Here is a 26,433-nt window from a genome sequence, read left to right as displayed (position 1 = left end):
AATTATTATAAGCATTCCCTGATATTTATAATTAAAGTGATCATTTATCTTTCATAATTTCTAGAACAACATTTAAAAAAGAATACATATGACATGTATAAATATTGTATGTATTTTACATGAAAGTGTAACTTCCCCTCTTGCACAGAAGAGTTTACCCCAAAGACTAAATATTTCAACTATGTATGTTACTGCATATTTTATCCTATAGCACACATTATTGAAGACAAAAATAATACTTTTTTACTGAGAAACAGTATAATACAGGACATCATATTATTCATATATTATGGAATGTCAATATAATATAATGAAAGAGTATAATTACTTATCTCTTGTCTTCAAAGCTCAATTCTTAACCTTGACAGGTTTTACATGCAATGTTGGATGTTGATTTAGGTTAGAATTCTGTATGATTTTTATGATCATTAAAGTGATGCCATCATTTGGCACATAGTGCACTATTTGCAACTGGCCACTGGAAGAATTGTAACTTTTAGCTAGCCAAGAAATATGTATTCCCTCTTTAAATCAGGCAATACATGTATCATTATGAATTATATTTTCTATCTAAGATTATTTGCATTTTGTCATATTAAGCGTATTCACATACATGGCAAGAGTCCCAGCCTGTGGTCTTCCTGTCAGCTCAAGAGGGAGGTTCAGCCTTCACTGGGGGTTAAAAGGCAGGTGCTCTGTGCTCTGCAGACTCATAGGGAAGCTAGCATACTGTGCAGGTCTTTGATTTTCCACCTTCACGAGACAGAGGGAAAGGGAGAGAATGATTAAATATGAACACCAGACATTAAGACATGGTATATGTTTTTATAAAGGAGAACTAAACACCAGACATTAAGACATGGTATATGTTTTTATAAAGGAGAACTGAACACCAGACATTAAGACATGGTATATGTTTTTATAAAGGAGAACTAAACACCAGACATTAAGACATGGTATATGTTTTTATAAAGGAGAACTGAACACCAGACATTAAGACATGGTATATGTTATTATAAAGGAGAACCTACCGGCATCAGCTTCCTCATTCCCACCCTCCAGCTTCTTCTTGGCGTCTTCGAGGGCTTGAACCTTAGCTGCATGGACATCAGCAAGCTTCTTCCATTCCTCTCTATTGATGTTCAATCCGGTAAACATTGGCGTAATTTCTTTATGGAATCTTGAAAATTCCTGCATAAGAATTGATGAGGTCACTTCCAGACATGTCTTAAGCTGACAGCTTGTGCAAATGCAAGACATGAATTAGAAAAGTAGTTATATAAATGAATAACAATTATTTTACCTTATACACAAATGAGCACACAAAATCAATGAAACCACATTGCATTTTGGGTAGTTCCTCAGCCTTGTTTCTGTCCATCATAGGCTATAAAACAGAGGTCAAAGGTTGCAGTAGTGTCAAAGCAGTAGCACACACTGAGAACACTGGGGTAGAATAATGGAACTGGACATGGCTGCATGAGACAGGGAAATGGAGTCTTACAATGGGCTCTTGATCCAGCACTGTCCTTTCAAGGTCTCCTTGCTCCCAGAACTCAGATGCAACCATAACGGCAACCTGTTCAAGACAGATGATTCATTTGAATATATATAAACACAACAACATGGCTGATAAGACGGACTCAGTATGTGGCGACAGCAGGTGCCAGGTTTAGATGCATTTACTCATCATTATAGGGTGGACTAAAGACAGTCTTTGCCTCCCATTGTGCTTTTTGATATTTTTGGAATTACGAGGAGACCTGCAGACTGAGAACGAAGTGGTCTTGGTGGGCAGAAGGGGAGAACTAAGTCCTTCATGTAATTTTGAGCTAAGGCCTTTAGAGCTTTGGCTGTTAGAAGGAGTACTTTGAAATCAATTCTACTTTTGACAGGGAGCCAGTGCACAAAGGCAAGTACAGGTGAGATATGTTGATATTTAGTAGTTCCCTCTAGTGAGTATGTGAGCAGCATCCTTCTGTAATAGTTGGAGGCTCATGATTGAGTTGTTGCTACATCTGGACAGAAGGGCATGGCAGTAGTCTAGTCACGTGGATTAGTTTTTCTGCATCTTGGAGGGACAGGACAGGACAGGCAGTATTGGTGTGAGTGATTTCTTATTCCCTTTTTCAGTGGTGCATCAGTGTCAAGGGCAGGGGCGGATCTAGCCATTTTGGGGCCCTAGGCAAAATATAGACATGGGGCCCTCATTTTTGAAACACGTACACAAAACAAATAACCATCCCAATACTCTTAGAATCGCAATAAACCCATAGTGAACTGCCACTCAACTCTCCACAGTAAAATCAGTTTCAGATTTCTCCAGCCTTTGCCAAAATTACATGTTTATTACTCAGATCAAACGAGAAAGAGAGAGAGAGAGAGAGAGAGATTAGAATTTCCATTCTCTGCCAGAGAAACAAAATGATCTTGCACTTAACAGAACTAAAATACAAAATGGATATGAGTCAATGAAAACCACCATTTACATTTAAACAGGACCAATGAAAAGATTTTGTGTGTGGACAGGAATAACAGTGGCTGTGTGTGTGAGTGAGAGACAGGCAAAGCAGTGGTTCAGTGTGAGTGAGTGAGTGACAAGCTAAGTTGCGCTTGGCCAAGTGTATAATAATGGCGATCAGACGTTTCAAGATCTCTCTCCATTTGTTTACTTCGTTCACAAACAGCTCTTGATTTACATGATCTATGGCTTTACCTGTTTGGAGACGTTGCTGAAGCGTTCGCCAAACAGCCATATTTGCGAGGTGATCAGCAGACTTCTCGTGTTCTTTTAGGAAGGCTGATACATTTTTCCAGTCGTTCGTGCCGTCAATTTCGGCAGTGTATCTGTTACAGAACCTGTTATCTATCTGCCGAGCAAATGTCAGGCTCATATACAAAAACATTAACTTGAATTAATTGATGCTAATACCTAGCGCAGTCTCTGTAATTTCCCCTATACGTTAGTATTAAGCTAACGTATTTTCTATCACAGTTTAAACACGCAATGCTATGTGAAACGAATGTTACGAGATGAGATTACTAAAATGTATTCTGCATGTCTGCTCAGTTTTACAGTGCTACCCAAGTAAAGGTTTGAAAATAACTTCAAGCTTCAGACTTTCTGTTAGGGAAACTGTTTTCTATCTGCCAAGCAAATTACCTATTGTTCTGGAGGTTTATTGCTTTGCAACAGGGGCAACCTTTCTAGGGATCCCTCTGCTTTGGTTTGAAGTAACGTTATTTCGCGCTGCATGCGTTACTACGTGATCATATTCTGGACTAGTCCAATGCACAATGGAGGGGAGCATGTGTGCTGGAAAATTATTATTTAGGCATTAGTTCGGCGTTATGTTGATATTTTTGTTATTTTTCTCTACTAGAAATGTGTTTTTTTTTTTTTTTTTTACATAAGTAATGGCTGGGGGGGTCAGATTTGGGGGCCCCTAATAAAGACAGATTTGGTTGGGGCCCTAGGCACTTGCCTAGGTTTGCCTAATGGAAGATCCGCCTCTGGTCAAGGGTTGAGTGAAGCACACTTGTGACACTATCTGTTAGTAGGTCGATATCAGGGCTTTGCTCAACAGAACTATAATGATTTTGATGCCAAAAGAGGCAACACAGGACCGCCTACCTAAACAGAAACTAACAGCCTGATGACTACAACCACATGCATGAGTGCTGATACAGGAGCACCTACCTGACCATAAACTAACAGCCTGATGACTACAGCCACAATGTTAAAGGTCTATGGGTCTCGAGAGGAGAAGTCAACATGCTTAATTGTATTTCAATAGTTTTATACAAGTAAGTAAACCATTATAACTATTTGATATGTTGGGAAATATAGGACCCAAGCGCACTGCCCCCTTTTTGTGATTGTTGTTTAAAGGAAAGGTTAGGTGCTTTTAATTGTTATATGTTTCTATCTCACTGAGTGTAAACCAAAAAGAATCATTTTGATTTATCTCAGTGCATTTTGCATTCTCAGTGCAAAAAAGTTTTGTTGAAAAGGCATATCATTAAACAGGGCCAAAAATGGATCACAGACAATTCCACCTTGTATAAAAAATGGCAATGTACTAGTATTAATGGTATAAGAATGTACTAGTATTAATAAGAATCTCAAAGTTGCATGTGTGAAGTCTTACTCCATTTACTACTAATCTGTAAATATCATTATGTATGTGTGTGTATCTGTAAATATCATTATGTATAAGTGTGTGTATCTGTAAATATCATTATGTATATGTGTGTGTATCTGTAAATATCATTATGTATGTGTGTGTATCTGTAAATATCATTGTGTTTGTGTGTGTGTATCTGTACATATCATTATGTATGTGTGTGTGTATCTGTAAATATCATTATGTATGTGTGTGTGTGTATCTGTAAATATCATTATGTATGTGTGTGTGTATCTGTACATATCAATATGTATGTGTGTATGTTGTCACAGGCTTTAAATGGCATAGCTAAGGTACAAGCACCTTGCAACCACAAATCCATGCCTCCAGAAGACAAATTACACAAACACATTATATAGTTATGTTTAAACAGAGCCAAATCATGAGACTGTTTTACAAAATACAAGTGTTGTATATTTAGTTTTAAAGATTTGGCTTCAAATTTGGCTTAAAATCAAAGGGTGGCTATGCTTAAGAGCCAAAAAAAACAAAACAGGTTTTCAATCTGTTCTCCAAGTAACACAGAGATGCAGCATTATATGCTGTTCTGAGGGTTAGTTTCCCATCAATGTAGAAGGTAGGAAGTTAGTCCTGCATAACTTAACAGAATTTCAGAAATACTTTATAAAACCCAAATGTATGTCATAATCAAAATGAGGGACATACCTTGCTCTGGACCTCCCATGGCTTAGTTATAGCAGATAGATCACAAGCCGTCATCATCATCGCCCTGACAACGGAGCAATATTCAGTTTAGTAAAACATCTGTCCATTTCACTTACCTTACCACTTCCAAATAGCACAACTGAAGATGGATACAATTCCACAAAATGATAAGAAATCTCAGATATCAAAAATTACATAATAATCTCCTTTCTTGTGGGATTAGTAGAGATGTGATTGATAGCTTCTTTTTCATCAGTCATGGGCTCCACGGTATCAACAATCTTCTGGAACATGGTTCTTTTCCTGGTGAGTAAAGTGAAAGGAAGTACTGCTATCAGTCCAAGACCATTGCTTTGCCTAAAATAAATTTGGCTATACATCTCCATTTGAATGTAGATCATAATGGTGACAATCCTCACTTGAAATAGAGAGCCAGATCTGTGGCGATAATGCACACATCAAAGAGATGGTGTACAGTCTCAAACTGTCGCTTCTGAAGGTTCTGGAAGATGTTTATTGTCTAAAAGGGCAGGAAGAACATTAACACTTCTATTAAATAAATAGTAATGTAGCTCTGGGCCTCGTTTCCCTAACGCGAAAAAGCACTTGAAATCGGTCGTAAGAGGGATCCTACGTTGCAGAGCAGTTTCCCGACGCCGCACTTAGCTTAAATTGTTCTTTCGCTGAGAAGAATTCTACGTGTGGTCAGGAGCAGTAGTAACTTCACACTTAGCGAACTTCACACTTAACTTCACACTTAACTTCACACTTAGCGATGCCATCCACCAGGGGCGTCATTCGGCCGTCGTTCGGAAGAAAGGGGAATTAAAAAAAAAAACATGGCTACTTGAAGTGAGGAATATTTTACATAAATAAAGCTTTCTACACAACTTTTTATATGTTTATAATGACTCGGTTTGATCTGAAATGTGCTACGCGACCGATGCAGAGTATGTAGGTCTTAACTGAAGCTTTCAAACAGTAGTTTTAAGGCACAATTAGCGCTTATGCCACCACTCCATTGGCTTATATGGTAGCTTTCTAGCTAGCTGCTTGTTTCGTGCTCTACACAGTTGTATACATATATATTTGCAACCATGTTCTTCGTTGAAACTTTTTTTAAAATCGCTAGTTTCATAGCTCATACAGTCACGCATGACGTACGCTTCAAATCCTCGACACCTTATCCAGGGGCGTCGTTCAGCCTATTATAGAAGAAATCCAAACGATGTTTCTGTGTATAGCACATCATGAGAATGTCATTGTTTCACCTGCCTATTCCCATCAAAATAGAAATAAAGAATATTGAGTATTTGAAAATAAAGATTAGGCTATACAAAACTAGTGCAGTGCCCGTAGGAATTATGCATTCTGTAGTGTTAGCAGACGTAGAGCTGTTGGGTAGTGTAATGGCAAGACATATTTGCACTCCACATAGGTACAGGTTACACTGAAGTATTATTGTGATGCATGTTTCCTTTTCATTAAGAAATGTGTTAATGGTAGCCTTTTTGGAGAGTTACCAACAAATAAAGTTTGAGATTATGTAGTGGATGCAGTTGAATATAGATGTCAACGTTGCTGTCTAAACTATAAACTAAATGTCATAAAGAAAGAAATTATTTAAAATTAAGTTATGGTTGAAATAGGATCACTTCTTTATTGTAAGGGTAAGTGTAGGGTAAGAATGGTCATGCAGTTGGACTCAAATGTAGGTTAATTTTATTGAATGTATGTAGCCTACTGTACTGTATGACTTTGATGATGCTAGCTTTGACAGCCCATTCTCAGTCAAATCGTAATAAATGTCCTTACAATGGGAACACAGTTTAAATACTCTGCTGGAGATGGCGTTACTATCCCCGCCCCGAATTCAGTGCACAGTGCACGTTCGATGCACGCATAGGCTAGCTAATTTCACAGCAATTAACGTAAACAGGTTAACGTGACGTAAACAGCTCCTAAGAGATACTTAAGAACTCGTGCACGTTGCGCTCGTGCACCTGACTTTAAGATGATGTTCGGGAAACGCTCGTAAGTAGAAAGTGTTATTGAGTCTACTATGTCTTAAAAATCCACGTAGGCCGTTAAAATACATCGTTATCGGGAAACGAGGCCCTGAAGAGTGAAATCAGGTATGATTGTGATTGTTGCAGTTTTGAGTGATATGGGTAGAGGGCACACACCTCATCTCCCATAAGGCTCTTGCTGAACTCCAAGTGATGACGCTCCATGATGGAGGAGCCATGCAGTCTGGCCAGAGGAGATGCACTCCTGAAGACAAGGGAAGAGATTACATATGGTTTTAATCTGTCACAGAGGACAATAGATTCATCAAGATATCATAATAATAATAATAATATTTGTACTATGTGCCTTACTTTGTTTGGTACAGATTGTTAGTTCCCCTGTGATCAATATCATGACAAAATCCTGCGGCAACCATTGCAAAGGCTTCTAGGTCAGAGTAATACTTCTTCAGCTTGCCAGTCTTAATGAGGAAAGAGAGCAGATATGATTCAAAGCTTAAGATACAGGATATGTGTGCTGACATCGACCTATATTTAGTACTGACGTATTGTGTTCACATTCTTAAAACAAAAATGCAGGCTGGGGCTCCAAGATTTATAAAATGATGTAGAACATTTTCAGGACATAAAGGAATGGAGTTTTGCATGAGTTAAACACAGGTGGTAATAGTAATGTAATAGTAGTGTGTTTATGTTTCATAAAGTATGTTGAACAGAAGGGCTGAGCAGGAGTAGAGCAGTCTCACCATCAGCAGGGTGAACATCGTTTGGCCCACATTAAAGCCATGTCTCCAGTTGTGGTAGGTGACGTCACGATAGCCTTTCCTAACCGTGTACATCCACCTTGTTAGCACCTGTGAATAAAAAGAGAAATATTACTTCCGTCTTTGGGATTCATAATGATGCCCGACTATTTCTCATTTCCATGAGACCACATAAAACTAATGAAACAAAAACATGTTACAGAATACCTCTGCAGGTACTTTGAACTTCTCCACAACGCCCAGCTCAAAGAAACAACGGATGCCGCATCTGATGAGGTCAGTTTCTTGCAAGGGTAGGTCACTGAAGCGGAACTCCAGTATATCCATATCTTTGCACTCAGGAATATTTGACCTCTGCAAAGGATGGTGCATAGGATGAATGCTCTATACATACTGTCTGTAACACAATGAGGGCGTCACAGCAGACAGGGCAAAACTCAAACCGAATTCCATGCAAGTGTGTACTGGTGAGAAGGTTGTAGTAGTGTAATTTGAGTAAAACAATTGAATTGTAATGGGCTATAATATGAGTGGCCACTAATAATAATCCCTCTAAACGGTTTCCATGTTGTATTCCCTTGCCTTACAACTGAGTTTAATTTACAGCAGATTCATGTGAAAAGGCAAGAGAACATAATTCATGTGAGTGAATCTAGAGCTAAAGAGAAAAAGAAAAACATTATGGCCTTTAAGGAGCTCTGTAGGTGGGAGAAGAATATGTAACTTATACTGACGTTATTATATCTTAATGACTAATAACTACATATTTCATCCAATAGGCCTACTGTGAGATCCGACTGAACTCAATAACATCAGCTAAGAAGATACGATCAACCTTATTTAATGTGGCTTCAATGTTATTTATTGGTACAACTCCATACACTATGGCCCAATCCCATTTCTCATCTCTACCGCTACCCTTACCCCTACCCCTTCGCCTTCGCTTTTTCAAACGGAGCGGTAGCGGAAGGGGTTGAAACGCTAGCCCTTCGAATTGGGATAGCACTGTAGCTGCCAAATGTGAGGACCCTGCCTGATGTGAGTCCGCCAATAGGATGTCTAGAGTCCGCCGCTGCCTGATGTGAGTCCGCATGCGCAAACACAAACGGTTTACGGCAGAAGGCTCAGGAGCAAACTATCCAAGACGTGCATTCTCATACATGGTTTAATATCAACGTATCTGGCTTCTCTTAACGCATAATGTAGGTTTATTTAACGTAGTGTTTTATAATTTTGTCAACGGTTTACAGCATAAGGCTCAGTGTCAACATATGGGGCTATGTTGTATTACTGTTACTAGTAGGCTAATGAATGCACTGCTTAACTAATAATTCAATAAACATGAAGCTTAACATCATAAACCTTGGTGGATTTCAAACGTAAACAAATGCGCTTGTCATTCCACTTCATGCTGTAGCCTACACCACCAGCATTACCTGGCTCGTTGTACTACAATAGTGTCGCAAAGTTTGCGCATGCGGCCTCACATCAGGCAGGTCCTCACATTTGGCAGCTACAAGCACTTCAACAATTACGTACGTCATCAGTACGAAGCGTTGGCTGTTACGTTACCGGAGAGCGACAGCTGTCACTCACCAGACATAAACAAACATGGCGCCTGCAGCTGTTATTTACACAATGCAACATTTCATCAAACAAGTTTTAAAATCATGAATTACAAAGAAAATACTTTCATTTGTGTGATGCTTTCCCTGCTGTTTCCGACATTTTTAAATGGACTCGCGCGATGTTTGTTCTTTAATGATCACGGGTTCGCAATGCATTGAGGGAAATCAGTCTACCCCTCCGTTTGAAGTGTGCCCTCGGAAAATCTCCGTTTGGAGCGGTAGAAAGCGCTTCCCCTTCCCCTACCCCTCTGTCTTAACGTGAATTGGGACAGCCCTACCGCTCCACATGAACGCGCAAAACGGAGGGGAAGGGGAAAGACGAAGGGGTAGCGGGAGAAATGGGATTCAGCCTATGTACGTCTAACTCATTCTCTATTCTCTAACTATAGTTTTCTTATCTAATCATTTGCTCAGTGTGTGCAGGGATCCACGAATATCTGGAGAAAATGTATTCTGTAATCAATATTCTGTAATGTTACAAACTCAAGTCTACCGGAAGAGAATCAAAGTAAGGGTTGTGACAGCCACAGATGTATGTCCTACCAGAAGCTTGTACATCTCCTTCTGATCACAGTCCTCAGGCAACTTGTCAAACTTCTCCTTTGTGTTCTAAAGACAAGGGGGGGGGGGGGTACCATTCCCAATAAGCAACTTTCCAATAGATTAAACATCAAATATTAAGTAGGACATCTTGACCCAGCGCTACTTATTTTCCTTCATCCTTTTCTGCAGAGCTCACCAGGATGGATTGCACCTGTGCAGGGGTGGCCTTGCTCTGGTACATGAGAGTCTCATGAGCAATTTCTCTTTTCCATTCCGTTTGGTTTAAGCGATCATAGGTGTCACAGTTCAGTGTTGACCATCCCAAAAACTGAGTGAGTGCCTAAAATGTCAGAAGAGAATGTTAATTAGCAGTCCTAGCCTTTGTATTGAGCTGGAAGGCATAGAAGGCTGCCATGATATACTAGGATATGAATTACCTCTGTAATCTGTTCATCATTCTCCTCAAAGGGCTTACCATCCTTTCTATTGAAGAAAGTGGCAACACCCACTATTTCTTCCTTTTTGTTGACAATTGGAAGTGAAAGCACGTTTTTGATCTTCCAGCCAGTTTCATCTACAGCATCTTTCTGGAAAATGACAAAGGAATATGTTAGATTTAATCTGTTTAATAATCAAATCAGGACTATGTTCAATACAGACTCAGATGCTCACCACGATTAAAGACTCCCATTAAATATGCGGCTTCTCACCTGAAAGGTGAAGTATTCATCGGCAGGGGCATTCATCATGTTACAAATCTGTTGTGCAAAGGAAAGATGTCTGTTAATCTACTTAGGCAGAACCAAATTCTCAGAAAGTTCTCAGAAAGGGTGAGGACTTACCATGCCGTTTTCAGCCACATACGTTGGAAGGCCACTGACCAATGCCCAATGATCTACTGGTGGAGCTCTGCATTAAACAGCAACAATTGCATGAAATTACATTAGAAAAAGAAGATCTGCTTCAAACCTCACAAAAAAGGATGAAAATCAAATGGTTACTGACGGAATAACTTTAATTTCCTCTTTGTCCTCCAGGAGATAATCAATGATCTTGTAGAAGTTCACCTCCTGAATAGAAAAAAGCCAAGGGGTATCAACAAACATGTAAGGAAATGCTTTGAATTCCCCTTGAATATACAAATAGGCAACTTCCAACAAAAACTCACTCTTCCGTCTGGTGTCTTTGGACCCTTGTATGCCTCCTGCTCTCCCAGCTTGATGGCCCACTCATCATAGAACTCCTGTATTAACAATCGTTCAAATCAAAACGTAGTACAGTTGAGTCTTCACTTTATTATATTGAGGCTATAGAATGAATAAAAAACAAGATCATTCTGGTTTTCCCCAAACTAACCTTTTCTTTAGTCATGTCCAGCAGACCTACAGAGTATCTCTCACAGTTGAGGTAGACCCTGACGGTGTACAGGGCCTTGTGGAATTGCCTCTCTATATCTGTAAGCTCTTCAAACACTTTGCTGGCTGACTCCAAGAGTACCTTTGAATTGAAAGTGGTGAGTTAACCCAGAATGAAAGGAGTAGACACTAGAAACCACACCTTTAAATATTATTAATATATGAATAATAAATCATATGAATTAAATAGTAATAGTATATCATATAATATTATTTCTGTGCAGTCCATGCTTAAATGCTACTCCAGGTACCTGACTCTTTCTGTATTCCACATTGTGCATGTAGGATGTGTGGCCATGCAGAACAATCACACTGGCAAAGGCCATATACTTATTGAAGAGCTGCAAACAAACAAACAACTCAATAAATTAAAAACAATTGAATACAATGAGTGTACTGAAAGCCACATGCACAGTATTGTATCAAATGTGATACTTAAAGATCTGATGGTGTTACATGGGCCCCCACGAACCATCCAGATTCCCTATTCATTTTTTCATGTGATAGTAACGTGTGGATACATTCTCCAAATAAAGTGTAGTTGAATAATGTCCTTTAGTAAAAGCCATTCAGCCAGGCTTTAATACATAAACCAGACTTATGTTGGAACATGACAGATAAAACTGCATGTTCAAATGACTGCCTTCCTCTAGGTCAGACACAGGAATGACTGGCTTCCTATAGGTCAGACACAGGAAGCTCTCTATGATCTCTGGAGATTCGTTGTAATCCATCATGTGATTTGAGGCACCCATGATGAAGCTCAAATAAAAATTGTATATTTTATTTGCACTGACTCTAGCAGGCTTTCAAAACAGAAAGAGAAAAAATACTTCATTTTATACTTGATAATTATATTGGACAAATAATGATTAACACGGGTCAATATAGGTCATGGTTTACCACATTCAGAGAGAACAGAGAGAAATCCACAGTGTGAAAACAATACATTTCCCAAACTCAAGATTATGCTGTTTGGGTTTGGGGGCATTCCCTAGCCTCAGCCGCTGGGCTTCAATAAACCAAAGATGAACAGAGAAAAACCATGTTGCTTTGAGTGTCATGCAAGGAGGTTGGTATCTTACATCTTCATCGGCTTTGGAGAACTCATTGGCTCCTTGCTTGTTCAGGAACATCACGACACCAATAACCTCCGTCCCACTTACAATAGGAGCAGTGAGGAGATTCTTTGTGGTGTATCCTGTCTGCTTGTCCACAAAGTCACTAAAGTTGGAATTCTGTGAAATACATCAGAGCCAGATTAAGCTCTACAGTGCAAGATTTCATATTCAACCTCTAATAAAAATACATGAATCTAAAGATAAATAGATTCTTGCTAGTTGTGCCAGCATGTGACTACTTTGCCTTTTTACCGGCCTGAACCAGACATCTATGAATCAGCTTCAGACTGTACAGCCTTTTTACCGGCCTGAACTAGACATCTATGAATCAGCTTCAGACTGTACAGCCTTTTTACTGGCCTGAACTAAACATCTATGAATCAGCTTCAGACTGTACAGCCTTTTTACTGGCCTGAACTAAACATCTATGAATCAGCTTCAGACTGTACAGCCTTTTTACTGGCCTGAACTAAACATCTATGAATCAGCTTCAGACTGTACAGGACTCAGCTGGCAGGCCTTGAATCAAAACCAAGAGACATGATCACATCACTCCTGATTTAGCTTCTCTTCACTGGTCCCCAGTATGTTTTAGAATAGATTTTAGGATTTGATTGACTTTTAAGGCTCTTCATGGCCTCTTTCCTAGCTCTATCTCTGAGCTCTTAGTACTGTACGTGTCAATGTGTACTTTGAGATCTTTAGATGTCTTTTGTCTGTTCCAGAGGCCTGGTTGCAGTGACTTCCTTTGAGTCCCTTCTTAAGACGCTCTTTTATAGGAGAGCCTTTCTTAATTTGGTAGAGGGTTTTTTTTTCCTTTGAAAAAATATTATATATTTGTGTACTACTGTAGTTTTAATGATTGTTTTATCGTTTTTCTTTTCAAACCTGATAATTCTTTGACTGTCTGTTTTATTTTGATGATTCGGTGAAGCAATACTATGAAGTATTGTTCGAACATGATATTAAACTTAAAGCATAGCCTATTGTTTCATCTTGTACGGGGATGGCATTTTGCTAAATAAAAGCTCCTTCTTAAATTCATGCATAGGCCTATTGAAGGGCAATTTGAGTGAGAAGAATATTGGCAAACCCATGCCAGAACAAGACTCAGAATTACAGTTCAGAATATGAACAAAAACTTCCAAGAGTTCCAAGGTTCAAACCAAGGCATGATATTTTATTTAAAGTAGGTTCAGTAACATTCTAGAATGGATGAAAGGACCATTTTAAGTATGGTTGTGAAAGAAATATGTGAAATCAAACGACTCATAAAATATCTCCATCCCATCTCATCCAACTCGCTCTCTGCAGTCATATTGACATTTTAATTGTTATATTTCACTACCTGAATAACTTAACTTCATCTGCTCTATGTGCTCACAAATCTCCACAGCCAATTACAGAGAGCGGTTTAACTTGATAGTATTACAAGCTTAGTCATGCTGCTCTTTAAAGAGAATCCTTTCTAAAACAAACACAGCCTGAGCAGCCAGAAAAATAAATCTGCCGAACAGTACACAACTGTGATTTTTCGCATCACTTTCTTGCTCACCTGTTTCACATCAGGAACATTGAAGGACTTCTTTGATGTTGCCGTCTTACCAACAATCCCCATATCCGTTGGAAACACTATCTCTGCGTTGGGGTTCACCAGGTTTTGGGGAAGTGAGGAGGTTGGTGTCACATCAAAGAGCAGAGTGGAAAGTTCCGGAATGCCGTTTCGGGACCTGCTGGTGAAGTAGCTGCACCTGTCTGCCTTAAGCAGCAAGGTGAGTCTCTGCAGGACCTTATGCAAAGCCCTCTCCATGGGGCCAGTGCCCTTCATCTCATTGATAAATTCAAAGATAAATCCAGCCTCCACGATCTTGGTAGCTTCACTGAAAGAGGCTGTGTCTTTAATATCCACCTTCTCTGTGAATGCAGCCACTATCACTTCAGCCTTCAACTTCTTCTCATAGTACGCCTTAGCCACCTGCGGATTGTTATCCAGGAACGTCTCCACTGCTTGCTGGTCTGCCATTTTCTTAAATTTTCTTCTCGCTACTCCCACAGAATTTAGTGATACCTCACTTGAGTAACATTTAAAAAGTAAGGAAAACAAGGAAGCGTGAAATAAGCAGCACTTCACGCCCAGTGGCTGCCTGGCGCTTCACGCAGCATCCTCCTAATCTGTCTCTGTTGGGAGCATAAGGAAGTAGGAATATCTCCTGGACTAGCAGACAGAAAGTACTGGCTCTCTGGGTAAGGGGATCATAAGAAAGGGTGGGACCAATGAACGTGACATCATAGCCATAAATCTTTGAGCTTTCTTAACCTTTAAACCTGCTTGTGATTTTAGTTTCAATAATCCCATCATCAGATAATGACCTGTGTATCTAGTGAGCTATGACTTGTGTGTGGAAAGGTGATGGAGTCTTGCACTTTCCAGTTTCAGTCAATCAATACGTATGCATACGTATATTCCCTTTTAAACCTTTAACTGCATACAGCATAAATATCTATAACAATTATTGGACAAAATGATATTACCAGAACATTACTCTATAAAGACTTGGGAGTATCCTCAACACAAGCTGCTTCAGTAGGCTCTTTGTGACTCTTTGTGACCAGTGCAAAGACATAATATAACGATCACTTAAAACACATCTTGTCTATAACATCCATCCATTTAAAGAATGTACAAAATTCTTCAAAGTCTTAACACAATTTACCAAAGAAATCTACAATCTCTAGACTGCCACAGACAGACAGGAGGGAGCACTGTGCTGGTGCCAGGATGGGTTTGGTTTATCTTTAGAAGGGATTACTGATGCATTAGCTCAATAAGTAATATTGGTGTTCTTAAAGTAGACCTGGCAATCACTGCAGCCTATTTTGGTGCCTAGAAATCCATAGCTGCCACTCTTAGCCTGTGTGTTGCTGATGTTAGGATTAGAGGCGAACAGTCTGCTAGTGTTTTCACAAGACCTTGGCCCTAATTTGCCAGAATCTTTAGATTCCTTCACTGATACTAATTACCACCTCTGTGTTTGAAGTGTACTTCCTTCCTGGCCTACCGTAATCCACATTTCACAGCTGTGCAACAATAAATTGAGTCTTTCCTACGTCACCTGTAGATTTGGAACTCCATTCTGACCTCCAGTTTCTACACCGTTGAAGATATCAGTTGAGACAGAAGAGTAAGTTACAATATGTTGTCCATGACCACTGACTAACCCCATATTTCAAACATCTAAAAACAAAAACTGGCTCAATGCCACAACAGATGTCACAATTTCAGTGGTGTCTCATTGTATTATGCTACGTCTGGGGCAAACCCTGTGGACAAAAAACACTGACATTTCTTGAACAGAATTTCAACTCTATTTTGTGAAAACAACTCAAATCATACTAACTAACAAACTTTATTAAATTATGCATAACTTTTCATACCGCTGGAGTAAACATTCTGTCAACTCAAATTAACGATTTGTTTGCTGTTCACAGTATAGTTCTACAGTAGTCTGCAGTTTGTATTGAGTGCAGTCTCAACCTTATGAAACAAATGTTGTCACCCATTCAAACCCATTACGCCCGTAAAGTTCTCACACTATTTCCAGTCATTAGCATTTTACTCTCCATACACCCAACCCAACCCATCCACTCATGGTTAGGGCTGTGCTAATGCTACACCCAACCCATCCACTCATGGTAAGGGCTGTGCTAATGCTATACCAAACCCATCCACTCATGGTAAGGGCTGTGCTAATGCTACACCCAACCCATCCACTCATGGTAAGGGCTGTGCTAATGCTACACCCAACCCATCCACTCATGGTAAGGGCTGTGCTAATGCTACACCCAACCCATCCACTCATGGTAAGGGCTGTGCTAATGCTACTTATCCCTCTGACACCATGGCTCACGTTCTTCTCCTGAGCCTCATTTCATCAGAAACCTCTCTTGCCCCCAGACCCCACCAGGTCATGCTAATCCTTGGCCTGAAATAGTATAGTACACAGCTTTACTCATGCAATCTTCTTTGAGCCATTGATCTGGTTTGCAAAATGTCAGTTGGCCTGGCGTTAGAAGAAATTGTCCCAAGATAAATACAAAACACAGGTGTCCAAACACTACCTTCATTGAAATGTATTTAGATGCATACAAACCTAATGGTATTTTCAAAAAACCTTTAGTTTCATAAAAACATTCCTTGAAAATGATGTATTTAATCATGTTTAATTATGTTGATTGGCAAGTGACATAAAAGGAATTTCTTGAACTTGAGTAAATTCTGAATTTGTACACTACAACAAACTACAAACCAGACAGGGGTGAACATGAATGTATTTTAAAACTTGTCTTGTTATAATTGAAATATTCTGCATCATGCTGTCATCCAGAACACTCATGACTAGACAGAGTTACTAGCTCCCTATGACACCTTTCATCCACAACACTCATCAATGTGAGTCACTAACTCCCGATGACGACTTTCATCCACAACACTCATCAATATGAATGACTAGCTCCCTATGACGACTGGCTGGGTACTGGATTGTGCAGTTAGGACACTCCAGAAAGCTCTCATCCAGGGGATTGACCACTCTTGGTGATGCATTGAGCCCCTGAAAACTCTGTCTGACTATCTTCTCTGGCCCAGGATCGGTCCTTTCCTCACAGGCACCAGTTATACTTTGAACTTCATCCAACTGAGGAAAAGTTCAGAAAAAAAGGGTAGAAACAGCCTAGACCCTTGTAGACAACAAAATAGGCCGTACGCATACTAACCTTGTCCTCTAACTTGGAGATGTAATCCTGAGCTTTGCTCAGATCCTTTAAAACTTTGTGAAGGTGCTTCTGCAAATGCTGTTTCTCGTGTGTCTGCTGTTCTACATCCTCAGCAAAGCATGAAACCTTGAGACAAAAGGTTCTTTAACACAAATACAGCCACTGAAATGTCCTTCAAGGAAAGGATGTAAATGTGACGAGATAGTCTGTGAGTTAAGACCCGTGGCTCTCAACCAGTGGTATCAACCTGCTTTCTGAGGGTTAATGGCTCAACAGTTCAAATCAATTGAAGCTCTTCCTGGGGTAGGTGCCCAAATGCATTACTTGGCCACGCACCCATGGGGATTAGACCCAACCTATGGTTTCTATTTAACAGTGGGGTTGTATTCAATTAAGTGATTACTGAGATACCCTGGCAGGATTGAGAGATGCAGTGTGCAGCTACTATACCTGCTTCTCTAGGAGAGCAATCCTGGTCTGCTCCTCTGCAAGTTTCTGCAAGACCTCTTGCAGCTGCACCCCCTTTAAACAAAAAGAAGTATTTCAAAGCAACAAAAACGTTAAATGAGCTGATTTGAACACAATTAAGTTCTGTAGAGGGGACTCCGGGCCTGAGGGCAGGTATGGGCTATTAATAATCTTCTTTTTTGGTGGTTCAGTGGTACTAGTTCTTACAAAGACAACAGTAGAGAGAAGCGTAGCAAGTTTTCTCTTAAAACAGGACAATTTAACAGGAAATACTGCTCCTGTCAAATCAGAACTTCACGGTATGTTCTTATTCACCTTCTTGAGTTCTCTCTTCTGGTCTTTCAGCTGCTGCTGCATCTGACTCATCAGGCTCTGCTGGTCTCTGAAGCAGTGTTGCACTTGATCAAGTTCACACTGCTTGACCTGGAGCTGGTTTTGCACCTGTTCTAGCTCGCTCCATTTGCTGTGAAGAAGGTTCTGTACTTCACTCAAATCTCCATTCTTCTCTTTCATCTGGTGTCGCACCTGATCCAGCTTTCCCTGCTTGTCTTTGATACACGTCTGTACCTGGTCCAGATCTTTCTGCTTGCTTTGGATCAGAATCTGCACCTGGCAAACCTCTTCCTTTTTGTCAAGGATCTCCCTCTTCACTCGGCCCAGTTCTGCCTGCGCCTGAGAAATGCTTTGAAGTTCCTGCTTTAGCTGTTCTTCACAGCTCTTCAGGGCCTCCTCATACTGCCTCTGTGCTTCCCTCATTTCTGTGATGTTCAAAAATGTAACGTTTGTGCTACAATTAGTCACAACATTAGATTGGCGGTCACATAATTACAATATGCAAACATTGAACATTTGTAGGTGCGTGCGTGTGTGTGTGTGTGTGTGGGGGGGGGGGGGGGGGGGGGGGTTGTGTTAAAGGAGTGTGTTGGTGAAATTCTGGTCTCGCTGCCACAGTCCCACGCCAACACATACTACAACATGTTGCACTCAAACGTAGTGGCGGTTGAAACAGGAAATTAAACATTACATATTGAACCCGAGAAGGCTACAGTGGTTAAGAGGCACATCTCCCAGAAGACATTTATAAAACATAAGCCCTTAAATGGTGACTTCTGATGAATTTGGGGGAAACAAATTTAAGACTTAAAAATTATGACACTAACTTTCAACAGATTAAAGGGTCACATATTACTGCATTAAAGCATTACATGATTATGCTCCTACTGATAATTGTCATATGGCTTTAGAATCAAATAAAATTAGGCTAAATGCGATGCCAATGTTGCCAATGGGATATGTCTGGGGTTTGGGGCACATCAACAGTATTCCATTCTGCTGTCTCAACAGTGCACATACAAACTAAAGACTTCTTCAAAATCATTACAAGTATTATCATTTGAGGTTATTCAGTTAATGAACTCAATCTAAAGCACAGGGAAGAGGTCCAAGTGACCATACGTAACAGAATTCTAATTTTGAATTAATCTGATTTAACACAAAGCAAAGGTCTAACACCAGAAACCAATCTCATCTTCAAGATCGCTGGAGTTGAGGAATCACGGGACGAGGGAAGAACACTTTTTTTGACTTCCACGCCCAGTAAAGCTGAGCTGGTGTTGGACTGAATGACAACGCAGCTATGAGTCTTTTTCTATTCAATGGAATATTAATGTGCTTTTGCTGAAGGTTCAGCAGTACTTTGCTGATAGTGAGAACATGGTGTGCAGTCCATTTGGTAAGCTAAAAGTGAGATATTATTTTATATATACTGTAAATATATAAGATATATACAGTACTGTGCAAAAGTTTTAGGCAGGTGTGAAAAAATGCTATGAACTAAGAATGCTTTGAAAAATGTAAACAATAAATGTTTATTTTTTATCCATTTACATGGTAAGACTGAGCACAGCAACAAGACACAACGTAGTTATACTGCATCAGCAGGGTCTCTCCCAGACAAAGATTTCAAAGCAGACAGGGGTTTCAAAATGTGCAGTTCCAGCTCTTTTGAAGAAGACGTTGAGGATCGTAGACGCTGTGTTCAGCCAAGGAAACTTAATGCAGCTGATGAAAAACACATCAAGCTTATTTACCTTCGAAATCGGAAGATTTCAAGCAGTGGCATCAGCTCAGAACTGGCAGAAACCAGTGGTACCCAGGTACAGACATTTACTGTCCGGGGAAGTCTGGCCAGAAGTGGTCTTCATGGAAGAGTTGCAGCCAAAAAGCTCTACCCCGACAAGGAAACAAGGCCAAGTGACTGAACTAAGCACGTACACATAGAAACTAGGGTGCAGAAACATGGCAGAAGGTGCTCTGGACTGATGAGTCAAAATTAGAAATATTTGGCTGTAGAAGAAGGCAGTTTGTTCGCTGGAGGCTGGAGAGAGGTACAATAATGAGAGTCTGCAGGCAACAGTGAAGCATGGTAGAGGTTCCTTTCCAGTTTGGGGCTGCATTTCTGCAAGTGGAGTTGGAGATTTGGTCAGGATGAATGGTGTCCTCAATGCTGAGAAATACAGGCAGATACTAATCCATCATGCAATACCATCAGGGAGGCGTATGATTGGCACCAAATGTATTCTGCAGCAGGAACATAACCCCAAACATACAGCCAATGTCATTAACAACTATCTTCAGCTTAAAGAAGAACAGAAAGTCCTGCAAGTGATGGTATGACCCCCACAGAGCACTAATCTCTACATCATCGAGTCTGTCTGGGTTTACATGAAGAGACAGAAGAATTTTAGGAAGCCTACATCCACAGAAGATCTGTGGTTAGTTCTCTAAGATGTTTGGAACAATTTACCAGCCGTGTTCCTTCAAAAACTGCGCAAGTGTATCTGGAAGAATTGATGCTATTTTGAAGGCAAAGGGTGGTCACACCAAATATTGATTTAATTTAGAATTTTCTTCTGTTCCTTCACTGCATTTTGTTAATTTATGAAGAATTGATGAAAATAAACTGGTAACACTTCCATTTTTGAAAGCATTCTTAGTTTACAGCATTTTTTCACACCTGCCTAAAACTTTTGCACAGTACTGTATATCTTATATACAGTACATAAAAAATAATAATATGTATTATATTATAATAATTATTATAAATATAATAATATGTATTATTATCTCATATTTAATTTTATTGAGATATTTTAACCATTACAGAAATATTCAAAAACTGAAATATAAACAAAACTAAATAATACCAGGAATAATAAAAACCCAGGCAGCTTCGCTAATTGAGTTATTTTTTTAAAGCATTAAATATTTCAAATGAATCACTAAAATGAACGAGTTAATTCTGACAGTATACAGTATATTCAATATGAAATCAGTTCTAAATTATTCAAGGCCATTAGCATATAGCTTAGTAGGCTAATGTTTGCACAGGTACATACTAAAAGTCTTAAAGATTCTTGAATTATTTAGTCCTGGCCCATTTCCCTTTGAATTACTTTTTTAATGACAGTCAAAGTCCTAGCCTCAGTGCCATGCTATGCTGATTGGATTTCAACTAAACCCCTCTTAAAGCTATAATGTGTTATGCAAAATAATACTTAGAAAGGAACACATTACATTTTTGACAACCTAAAAGTCATGTTTGGTTTTTTTGACAGGAAGTTAGTTTTATCACAATTTATCCTTTTTAATACTGTTTAATGACAGGCTGTGAAAACATGAATGTACGGTTCTTAAGGAGTAACCAACATTTGGAAGAGCTTTTTCGGATCTCTAAATTGGGCCAAAATCGGATATGACATCGGATATGACACACAATGTCCAAATAGGGGAAGAAAGAGTAAAGAAAATCGGTTGAATGGAGTTTGTTATTTCGCACAGTTATGTGAATTTATCATGTTCTGAAATTTCACATCATTTTCCAATTCATTAGCAGGCATGAAAACGGGTCAGGGGTGAAAAAGGTGAGGAGGATATTACCCCTCTAGGGGCGTGCTCCCCCGCAAGTAAAATTTTAATATTCCATATTTTAAAGCGTCAATCTTATGCAGTTTGAGATGCTTTTTTTCCAACCTGGGGAGAAACTTAGCTTCAGCCATGAGAGTCAAAAATTATTTTGGCCTCCTTACTTAGTATTATGCAAGTCATTTCATGCCAGCCTGTCACTGGGTCTATCATTTACAGTATATGAGGCACAATGTGGTAAGGGCACCACAAATGGCTTAATGCATAGCCCCCACGAGAGATGCTGTAACTTAACTTGTCTACTCTTCCATCATGATTGACAGCCAATACAATGTTATGTAATTCAGATTTCAATACATTTTATTGGCAAGGCCCTTCGCGTTAATATTTCCATGCACTCGCATCATCCAGTTATTCAACATAATGAATCAGCGGCGAAAAAAACAATACAATCATATATTCTTTAGAAGTACTAAATGATGCAAAATGTAAGGATCTCTTTTCATTTATGGAATTCTTGTCAAGAAAATATGATTCTATAGTTTTTTTCGCCGCTGATTTATTATGTTGAATAACTGGATATATATATATGTAAAATAAATATATGTTAAGCTCCTATTAAAGTATCCATCTATCTACTTCCAGTGGCACTTGCTCTTGACTGCTTTGCCTCATAGCTTGGCGACTTGGCCTTTTTGAGCAGAGCATCACTGAAGCCTTCCATGTGACAAGAGTCCCCTTTGCAGCCATGCTCACCTTTCTTGTCACCAAAGTGCTTATCATGTCAGTGCTCAGGGTTGCTCTGTATTGAGTCTTGTTTATGGTAACGAGACTGAAAATGGTCATCTGACATCATGATTTGTTTTATACCTGCAAGGCTTGTAGGTTGACTGGCTGCAATAGTAGGAATTATTTGCTACGTTAACAGTCTGTAGTCAAACACCTTTGCAATGGTCACTTTGCCCTAACAGAGCGATTCAAAGTTAGAACAGGGAATCTCCGTGGCGTTTGAGTTTACGTAGCTAAATGATCTTACTCCATCAGTTATTCACACCGTAGCCGTCTTGTAACCAGGCTAATCACATCATATTTGTTTGCTAACTTTTTTATACAAATGTATCTGAAGGTTATACCCCTTGACATGAATCATCCCGTTAAGTTACCGAACACATGTTTTAACGTTTTATATGCTAACATTACGGTCACCAAAAAAAAATGAGTCCAGCAGGGATTCCAAAATTGTCCGGGATTTTGCCTCGTCGGATATTAGTGTTTCTCTGGGTCTTTCACACATTAGTTATTTCGTCTTTACACGTTTTGGAAAGGGTATCACTTACGTTCCACCTTCTTGCGCGAGCTCTGTCATTGGTCAAACTTTCCCAGTGTTGACAAATATAATTCATTATCTTCCAAATACGATCATTTTGAGCCTTTAATATGATACGCCATTTACAATCTGGCAACACTGAGCACCTTGCCGCCGCCAGCAGTAGTTGCATGCTTACAAATGTACATGTCATCTGAATATGAAAAATATATACAAACCCCCCCCCTCAGGCTTGATGAACAAGTGGTGTTGTGACAAAGAAACTTGTGATCACCTTCTGAATCAGGTTCTTTGTGCTGCTGCTGTTGGATGCCTCGACCTTGCTGTGGCTCGAGTTGGTGGATTCTTGCCAACACTGCTGTGACATAGGCCTCTCTCTGCTGATCGTATTCCAGCCACTGCTGATTCTTCTCCAGGGCCTTTTCAACAAGCAAAATGAAAGCAAGAAAGGGGGAACGAAAGGACACCAGCAGAGAGACACTGAACTGGGAAGCTGTTCAAGAGCTACTCTTCAGAGACTGACCACATCACTTCAAACATGGAGATGAGTAAAAAGCACAGAAAGCATAGTGTTTGCTTTGTGAGATCGTCATGTAGCAAATGTTATCACACTCACATCTCGCAGGAGCTCCTGGACTGTTTCAACATCAGATGTAGGCTTATAGACCTACCAAAATAATAATAATAAACCAGAAAGACCACTGTTTTACCTTGTTTAAGAAACATCACGTATGTACCCTTAAAACTAATTTAGACATTTAAGAAAAAATGCTGCTATACGAATATTGCAGTAACCTCTGAAATGTATAATCATGCCCAGCGTTTTCCAAACAATACTCCTGACTGAAATGATCAGTTCCTCATTTAAACATAAGCACGACATTGCCTCCTCGTGGAGAGTACACAACAAAACAGCTTACTCAGTCTATTCTCCCCTTCCTACTCAAGATCACATCCACTGTGGGATGCTGCCGCAGCCAGCCTACTTATCCGTAATATAAACAAATGCCATACTTGACATAGTTTTCTGCTTCATTGCTCTACTATATTACTACATATCCACCCCCACATCCACCCCCCCATCTCTCTACCCGGCCGGGTATGTTATGTGACATTACCTGTAAGTCTGAACTTTGTATGTTTTCGAGTTCATGGCACCTAGCAGAGACTGTCACCAGCCTATTCTTGATATCTTCTGTCTCAGTTTTGAGTGCCTGAAGCAGTTTGGCTCGCTCTTCAACATCTCTGGTGGGCAGGCTCATCTGAAAGGTCCATTTGAGTGTAGGTGACAAAGACTGTGTTGGTGGATTGAATCAAGTGTGTTGATACATCACAAGCTGGTAACTAACTGGCTGACTGAATACAAAACTATGCCAATGATACCTAGCTAGCTAGCAATAGCTTTACAGCTAGTACAACGCGTAACGTTAACGTGTTGAACAAAACATCATGCAGCCAACTTGCTTTATCTAAATAACCCATTCAAAATTAGTATATCGCCCTAGTCTGAGCTAGCACAAATGCTCCTAGGTAGGATCAATTAGGCAGCTACCACTAACTTGCTAACTTAAGTTACATTAAGATTGACAAACATAAAAAAAAATCGTTTTAAACGTCAATAAGATAACATCATACAGCCAACATAAAAGGCTATTTATGATGTTTATAGGCTTGTGTGTTAGTCCTTTTTGTTGGTTCTACACCAATATTACACCTACTGGCTAGATTTCTGAGGAATGGATACCTCAAGCTAGCTGGTGTGGTAGCTACCAATATTCATAAATAAACAACAAATTAGCTTGCCACCCTGTAAAACAGTTGTGCTTTTCATTCCCTTCGTTGTTAACTGATTGATTATTACCAACATCTAAACTCTATATTTAACTACGTACTGTAAAATGAACGACATTAAGTAAATTGTCTGTAGACCGGTTCTCTCTCCACTCACCGCTGAAAGAAATACCAGCTGTAGCAAATATTTTAGAACACTGTTGTTACGGATCAATCCTCTGGTAGTAGTAACCTAAGGTAAATAGGTGAACGTCTATAGAACCTGATGAATAAAGCCATGGACCAGAGTCTCTACATGGCTCTGCTGATGACTAATGGTGTCAGGATTATTAAACCAGGGAGATTCTTCGCTTTGTCTGTTCCTAGACCAGGGGTTTTCAAAGTGGGTGCCGTGACGCATGCTCAGGGGTGCCGCGGAATGGTCCAATTAAGGCTTTATCATTTAATGACATAAAAAAAGTAATATCAATTTCAAAATTAATGTTATTGTTATTATGTCAATTAAAATTGTATTTGCAGCACAAACAACAATAGGCTACAGTTTACAGTTGATTCAGGGCGTTACGTCAACAGTTCTTTCGTTAACTTCGTTCGTTATTCCGTATTGACAGCGGATGTGAAGGTAGGCGCAATTTTAAAGAGAGTGCATCCACCTCCACAGAAACAGACATCGGATTCGAATTCAGCAAAGAGAAACGATTATAACGACTCGTACCTCCAATATGGATTCACTTGGTGTGGCTTGCACACAAGAACAGACATTGAATATTGCAAAAAACTTAAAACACAGAATACCACACAGAGCGAACATGCTTTCTACCGTGCATGAGAAGGCACAAAAGGCTAGTTTATGTTTAGTTACCGAGAAGCTTGCTAAATCTAAAAATCCACACATTAGCAGAATCGTTCATATTACAAGCCTGCAAAAATATGGTGAAGGTAATGCTAGGGCCAGATGCTTGCAAAAGAATTACAAAAGATAACACGATCAAGCGTCGAATTGATAATATGTCGGAGGACATGGACCCTGCGTTCCAAAGGGCTTAAAATGCCTCCTTCCTTCCTTCCTTCCTTCCTATCAAGGGCGTAGGTTTGGTCTCAGCATTGGTAGGGACACTGCCCGGCAGACCCCCTCACCCCCACCATAAATTAAAAAATGTAGTTGATGTTATATTTAACAGGCAAACTTTATTTGAATATATTAACATTTGTGTACTACTAACTTATTGGACTTGGAACTGATTTAAACATAATCTAGCTATAAATCCAGGAATCTCTGTGGCTATGTCTCATAGATCACACTTGTGCCCCTGGAGCCCCGACTTGAGGGCTTAGGGCGTTCACACTGAGAAAACCAAAATAATTCAGTGCACTGACATTACCCGGAATGCGCCCCTGAAACGTCAAAATATCCAGTGTGGAACCATCTACACTGCTCGCCCTATACGGGCGCCATCTTGGCTACGTAGCGGAAGAGGAGGAGCCCGTTCGGCAGCATTTGATTTTATTTTCTAAAACAATGGCGGACGAAATGGCTACGGTGGAAGTAGCAGTAGCAGTAGCAGACGAGGCTACAGAACGTAAATGTAAGTATCAGCGGTAATTAAACACTGTACTGATATTAAATGTACTACTAACATGCCATACTCAGATTAAAGCCAGCGACATGAGTTTTTGGTTGAGTTACGATGGATACCGACAGTTAGCATACCTAGCTAGGTAGCATTAGATGCCATTGAATTTGCATGGCAGTTATGCTATGCTATAAGCCAATGGAACTTGGCTTGGCAGATAGA

The 26,433-nt window shown here is 39.8% G+C and overlaps 2 protein-coding genes across 2 annotated transcripts; both read right to left on the bottom strand.

The window, feature by feature from the left end:
- Nucleotides 1–649: 649 nt before the first annotated feature.
- LOC308373779 (cone cGMP-specific 3',5'-cyclic phosphodiesterase subunit alpha'-like) lies at nt 650–14,377 on the bottom strand (the record flags this gene model as incomplete). Its single annotated transcript, XM_080849414.1, has 22 exons — nt 650–753; nt 1,032–1,191; nt 1,304–1,387; nt 1,505–1,579; nt 4,854–4,917; nt 5,049–5,156; nt 5,273–5,373; nt 7,040–7,127; nt 7,235–7,344; nt 7,630–7,737; nt 7,855–8,001; nt 9,819–9,884; nt 10,015–10,158; nt 10,256–10,405; nt 10,529–10,576; nt 10,661–10,727; nt 10,824–10,888; nt 10,987–11,061; nt 11,175–11,315; nt 11,485–11,574; nt 12,319–12,471; nt 13,910–14,377. The coding sequence occupies 22 exons, from the start codon at nt 14,375–14,377 to the stop codon at nt 722–724; spliced, it is 2,544 nt and encodes an 847-aa protein (XP_080705540.1). The 3' UTR covers nt 650–721.
- A 2,455-nt stretch (nt 14,378–16,832) lies between these two features.
- LOC308373866 (uncharacterized protein) lies at nt 16,833–18,351 on the bottom strand (the record flags this gene model as incomplete). The annotated part of the gene is made up of 4 exons (XM_080849521.1): nt 16,833–17,048; nt 17,128–17,253; nt 17,578–17,649; nt 17,911–18,351. The coding sequence occupies 4 exons, from the start codon at nt 18,349–18,351 to the stop codon at nt 16,833–16,835; spliced, it is 855 nt and encodes a 284-aa protein (XP_080705647.1).
- Nucleotides 18,352–26,433: the final 8,082 nt, after the last annotated feature.

This window comes from Sprattus sprattus (genome assembly GCF_963457725.1).
Source record: "Sprattus sprattus genome assembly, chromosome: 12".
NCBI lineage: Eukaryota > Metazoa > Chordata > Actinopteri > Clupeiformes > Clupeidae > Sprattus > Sprattus sprattus.
This window is presented reverse-complemented; position numbering and strand designations above follow the sequence as displayed.